Source organism: Branchiostoma floridae, unplaced genomic scaffold (genome assembly GCF_000003815.2).
Source record: "Branchiostoma floridae strain S238N-H82 unplaced genomic scaffold, Bfl_VNyyK Sc7u5tJ_1550, whole genome shotgun sequence".
NCBI lineage: Eukaryota > Metazoa > Chordata > Leptocardii > Amphioxiformes > Branchiostomatidae > Branchiostoma > Branchiostoma floridae.
In genome coordinates, this window is record NW_023365750.1 from 366,201 (window position 1) to 372,332 (window position 6,132).

The window sequence follows — 6,132 nt, forward strand, 5'->3', positions numbered from 1 at the left end:
CTCGAACGAATTTACATTATGAAGTGACGTCAGCAATTGGTCAAACATGGCTGGAAGCGTGTTACGCCAACCTTCTCTGTTCAGTTAAGTGTGGAGTGCCGTCGTTTTATATTCAAATTAGAAGTTTTAAAAAAAATTGGTATTCAGTCAAGTTACTTATTAACAAAAGGCAAATTCTTGGCTTTACAGAAAGGCCCCTTTTTGGAGTTGGAGTGGTGGTAGGTGCCGCAGTCGCCAGTCTTGTCGGCGGACTGCTGCTAGTGGGCGGTGTTACACTACTGATCCTGCGATGGAGGTCATCGAAGAAAAAAGAACATGACATAGGTAAAGTGCATGTTTTTATATCAAAAATTGCTATCTTCAATCGTTTACAAACGTGGTTCAGGGATGCCAAATTCTATTCTCGTTACTTGTTTTCCTTTACATTCAAGACACAATAAGACATTTCAAATTGAACTTCATTTGTGTTGGTAGGAACATTCTTGTCTCCAATTCACAGCATTATTGGAAAATTGGAGTGGCTTTAAGTTTAACAGCTACATATTTATATTGCTTCATATTCATAAATCTATTATAAGAACTTCTAAATAAGAACTTCAGTTGCGGGAAAATTAACTAATTGTAAGACTCAAGACTCAAAATTTTAACTCTTCTGCACTGTTGTAGCGGAGGAGGTGTATGAAGACGTCCTCACACCAGGCAGGGCGGTGTCTCAGCGATCCGGAACCGGAAGTGACCTTTACTCATAACCCATGGCACCCCTTGCCGTACCTCCGCTTCCGGTCCAACCTAGCGGCAATTACCAGGAGCTGAGGCCAGCGGTGTACCAGAGTCTACAAACGCACCAGCGTACAACACCCCAACCCCAGAACTCAACCGGGGATAGAAGCGCGTTCACTATCTCGCATGATTTTTCAACGTAGTTTGTAAAAAAAAAACAATGGCGTCGACAGAAGACTGAACATGTATTAACCCTTCGATCATGTTATGATGATAACTTTTTATGAAAGTTATCAAGAATAAGTAACTTGTAAATCATTAGATATACGAAATTTACCTAAAGGAATTACTACAGGAGTGATTGTGGCAATGAAGTATACCTAATGTCTAATATTAGATAATCTTTTGTAAAGTTTCTACTACAAATCCATCACTTAATCTATTACACAACGATCGTGCAAAAGAGTACACCATCCGCAAGGGAACACGTAGTGGATTTCAGATTTGAAGAAAAGACGTTTCTCTCTCCGTCTTTCTCGCTTTCTCTTTTTTCTCTTTCTCCCCCTCGTTCTCTCTTTCTTTCTCTCTTTCTGAATCTTTAAAATAAACTGAAAACGAAATTACTCTTCGATGTGATGACAACTCTTTCCCTTTCCTGAATGAATTCAGACCTTTTTGTAGAAATACGTCCATTAATTAAGTACAAGGGATTGATCGCTTATACAAATAAGATATTATATACAATGTTAAGCTAGCGCCAAATATCGTATAAGTCAATTCAATTTCTTACTTCGTTGCAGTGGTGAAATGTATAATCTACATATGTATAGTCTACGTAGTTTTTAATATGAATGTTATTGAAAAGTTCTATTATGAAAGGTATGTTTATGTAATAGGAAAATGCGTTTGTCAGTATTAAGTAGGTGTTTGAAGTTGAAAAGCAAATATTCCATCGTTCTACAAATGGGAAATTGTGTGAGATTTTTTTTTGGACAAACACGTCGAAATGTAAAGTATAACGTCCTTGGAAATATATAATAGTTCGAAGATTTTGATGTCACCTGATCCTAAATCTCTTCATTGAGATGTGAAATTGAAAAAAATGAACCTATGTAAATAGATTTATAAATGCCGAAACCATGGAAAAAGGGCAGTGGAAAATAGATATGTAAAGTCTGATTCAATTATTGACTCATTATTTTCACATATCAGGAAAGGACTATGCTTGCCCTACCGTACACATTATTTAATATAATTTCACATTTTAGATCTCTTAGAATTCTCTAACTTTTAAAAGAAAATCAGTACACTATTGGTAGTAGTATAATTTCGGTAAAAGTAAGAGTTTTGATACCAAACTTTCGGAGTAACTTCCATACATATACGCACTAGCATCGGTTAATATGTGAGCTAATTTTCATACTTTCATGTACGCAATAGCTTTAGTAAATAAATGAGGCAAATTGAACGTTGCATGCAAACAATCATATATCTGCAAATTCTTGAAGTTGCAACCATCAAAACCGTGAGGTTATGAAGATGTAGCATAAATAAAAGCTCTCTGCGATAACTTTGATCCTCTTGCCGCTGTATCAGGTTTTTCAACTTTGACCTTTGACCTGACTGATTGCCCTTTGAGTACGCCATTTTGTTTCATTTCGTAAGAAATATCATATCTGACTTCCAGCATTTTTACAGTGTCACAAACACAGCAGACGACCCGTAACCTAACAGGTAAGACATTGTGCATTATTGATATGAAATCGGTCGCGTTTATCTAGCGCTGACGTAGATTTATGCCTTTTTTTTAAGAAACGTCAGACATCCATAATTTGGGGAGGGGGGCGAAACGTGCGGATCAGTGGCATAGCAACATTGGCAAATAACAGCAATTAACAAATACAGTTAACTTGATCAAAACTTTCCTGACACCTTTACGAATAAGTATAACCCTAAGAATGCACAACGATGTAGCCCACCATTTGAATCATCTTTTTCTTGTAGGGGGAAGAAACTTATATGAATTTACGTGAATTAGTATTGGGCGTGTGTATGTTGGTAAAGGGGCTGCTTAATGCAGCAGGGTCTTCGCCAGTTCATTTTTATTGGCTGGGAGAGAAATCTTGTCTTCATTATACAGATATGGTCCTGAAGATTTTTAAATTTTGTGGGTTTTTTTTCTTACTATATTATAGGTAAGCAATGGCCGAGCCAAATTGTGGATCTCCTTTGAAAGAATCGGCAAGCGGGCATCGTGGGAAGGAGACAACCAACAGTGGGGAACAAAATACAGACCCGGACTGGCCACAGGACGTTCCGATGGAGAGAATGGGTGACGTAGAGCTTGACGTAGAGCTTGATGAAGGAGGCTCTTCAAATCCACATGTACCGGTCAGTGCAGAACACAGAAGAAAGCAAGGGGCAAAATCTTATATAGATCACATTTGTGAGAACTGCGGGCATAGGGTAGCTTGTACGGCCAACACGACACCTCATGTAAGAAAACGTACAGGGGAAGAATCTGTCAAACTTGACCATTCTTACTACTCTGCTACGGAGAAAGACAAAGTTGACAAACGCGTCTTGACGAAATACACCGATGTCAAACATAACGGTGAGGAGACTCACACGTGCGGTGAGTGCGGATACAAGGCACGTTTTAGGTCTCAGCTTATCAGACACATGAGAAAGCATACAGGCGAGAAACCCTACAAATGTGAGCAGTGTGAGTATACTGCTGCACAGAAAGGTCACATAGACCAACACGTGTTGTTAAAACACAGTAATAAGAAACCCTTCATGTGTGATGAGTGTGGATACACTACGAGTACAAAATTTGTCCTTTTCCGACACATGAAAAAACATTCAGGTGTGAAACCTTACAGGTGTGACCAATGCGATTTTTCCACAGCAAGGAAAGAATCCTTAACTCAACACGTCAGAGCAAATCACACAGGTGAGAAACCTTACCTGTGTGAAGAGTGTGGGTACAGGACGGCGTTTACGTCTGACCTGACACGTCATAGGAGAAAACATACCGGTGATAAACCTTATGTTTGTATGGAGTGCGGGTACAGGACGGGTTTTAGATCGTCTCTATCAAGACATATGAGGACACATACCGGTGAGAAACCCTACAAATGTGACCGGTGTGATTATTCCGCTGCAGAGAAGGGTGATTTAAAACAACACGTCATGGTGAAACACACTAGAGAAAAGCCCTACGCGTGCGAGAAATGTGTATACAGAACGACTAACGGGTCAGCTCTAACCCGACATATGAGGAGACATACCGGCGAGAAACCCTACAAATGTGACCAGTGTGACTATTCTGCAGCACATTGGTACAGCTTGAAGAAACATATGGTTAAGCACACAGGTTAAGAACCCTGTTCGAGAATTATTTTTATATATATTTATTTATTGACATTCTCCATATACATATACAATGGAGGGTATGGCGGAACAGGTGTCAGAAGACGCCTGTTCAAAGCCACCATACCGAAATCATAAGAAAATGAAACAACAAAATACATGTAAATACAATATAAGAACAAAAAAGCAAAAATCAACGTTATACAAATGTCTGACTAATTTAAGAGCAGTCTACCATGGAGAGTGCAATGACGGAGCAGGGCAAAATCGCTGGGTATGAATGATGAAAAATTTAGAAAAAAAAAACTTTTTAAAATACAACGCAACATGAACAGCCGTTACCCTTAATGTTTTTCACCTTTATGTATACTTTGTATGTCGTGATTTAATACAATTAAACATGTTCAAAGCAACGCCATCATTGCCTTCACAGTTTCTTTCTGTGTTTAACTTGTATTTATAGTAGAGACATCAAAGTGCGTTCTAGGCCTGGGGTTTTCAGATAAATGTTAACATCAGATAGAACGAAACTAATTTACCTACACTACCAAGCGACAATTTAAGTCTCACAGAGACATATACCAGCAGTGAGTATGTAAATAATTAGTGTTAGAAATACCGGCAAACAGACAAAACATGATATTTTCTGTAGTTAAACAGATGATGACATTTGGTTTGACTTAAACTGGAGTGTGTTAGCCTATATTTTGTTTGCCCTTTGTACTACTTACATATTTGTTCTTGAAATAGTTGAACTGTAATTTCCAACACCAAAATTGGACACACCCAAATTTTCGACTGTACAGCATCAGTCTTTGTCAAGGAATGAACAATCCACTGCTGTTGTGACGTCACGTTATGTAGATAGAACACGTGACTCAGTAAGCAGTGGATTATAGGTTGCAGGAAGTCTATGGCGCCCACCGTCTCTGTTCAGGGATGGTTGTAGAGCCCGGATGTAGATTGCTTCTTTAATCCCTCTGGCGAAAAAGTCTGGTTCTGTGACACTGAATGACCCGGCGATTCTATGTGTATATGTTGGGAAACTTCTGAGGTTTTTTAACTCTTGCGTTTGTGCTCAAGGAACCTGGTCTTAAGTGATCTCTCAGTCTCCCCAATATAGGTTTCTGTACCTAATGTTCTGTCCTTGGCACTTAATATGATAGATGACACCACACTTTTGTTCTTTAGGGGTTTTGTCTTTAGGTGCTACAAGGATGTTGCGCAGAGTATTCGCCGGCCTGAAGCAGGTTTTTATCCCATCTGAGGTGAAGATTCTTCTAAGTCCTTCAGATACACCTTTCACGTAAGGAAGCACAACAATTCCCCTGTTTTCCCTCTGCTGGCGTTGTTCTGTGTAGTATCACTGGGTGATGGGGGTTTGGGTGCTGTGGCCTTCTCTATGGCCCATGTGGGGTATCCGCACTTTTTCAACGCCTGGGTAATGTGAAGTTTCTCCTTCTGTTTGTCTTGAGGGTCAGTTATCACTGTTTCCGCCCTGTGGAAAAGGGTACGGACAACACTGAGTTTGTGTTCTAACGGATGTTCCGACTGGAAGTTCAAATATTGATCAGTATGAGTAGGTTTGCGGTAGATTGTCACTCGCAGGGACCCGTCTTCTTGAACTGTTGTCAAAGTGTCAAGGAAGGCTAAGGATCTGTTCTCTTCCTTCTCAAATGTGAACTTTATGTCAGGATCAAGGCTGTTTAGATGATCTGTGAACTCGTCTGCGTACGTCTTCTTAAGTTTGGTATGGGTGTCATCAACATACCTGTACCACCACAGAGGGGGGGGGGGGCACTTCTGAGGGCACGTTGTTCTAGATGCTCTAAGTAGAGGTTGCATACAATGGGGGACACAGGTGATCCCATCGCCACTCCATGTATTTGTTTGTAGAAGATGCCATCATAAACAAAATAAGTACAATTGAGACACACTCTGAGTAGATCAGCCAACTGTTCTGGTTTCAAAGTAGTGCGATCAGATAAGGTCTGGTCCTCCTTTAACCTCTGCAGAATCACATCAACTGCTTTATCC

General features: G+C 39.9%; 1 protein-coding gene across 1 annotated transcript; it reads left to right on the forward strand.

Moving 5' to 3' along the window:
• Positions 1–2,329: 2,329 nt before the first annotated feature.
• Positions 2,330–4,533, forward strand: LOC118408069 (zinc finger protein 501-like). The gene is made up of 2 exons (XM_035808687.1): positions 2,330–2,454; positions 2,916–4,533. The coding sequence occupies exon 2, from the start codon at positions 2,923–2,925 to the stop codon at positions 4,102–4,104; it is 1,182 nt and encodes a 393-aa protein (XP_035664580.1). The 5' UTR covers positions 2,330–2,454; positions 2,916–2,922; the 3' UTR covers positions 4,105–4,533.
• Positions 4,534–6,132: the final 1,599 nt, after the last annotated feature.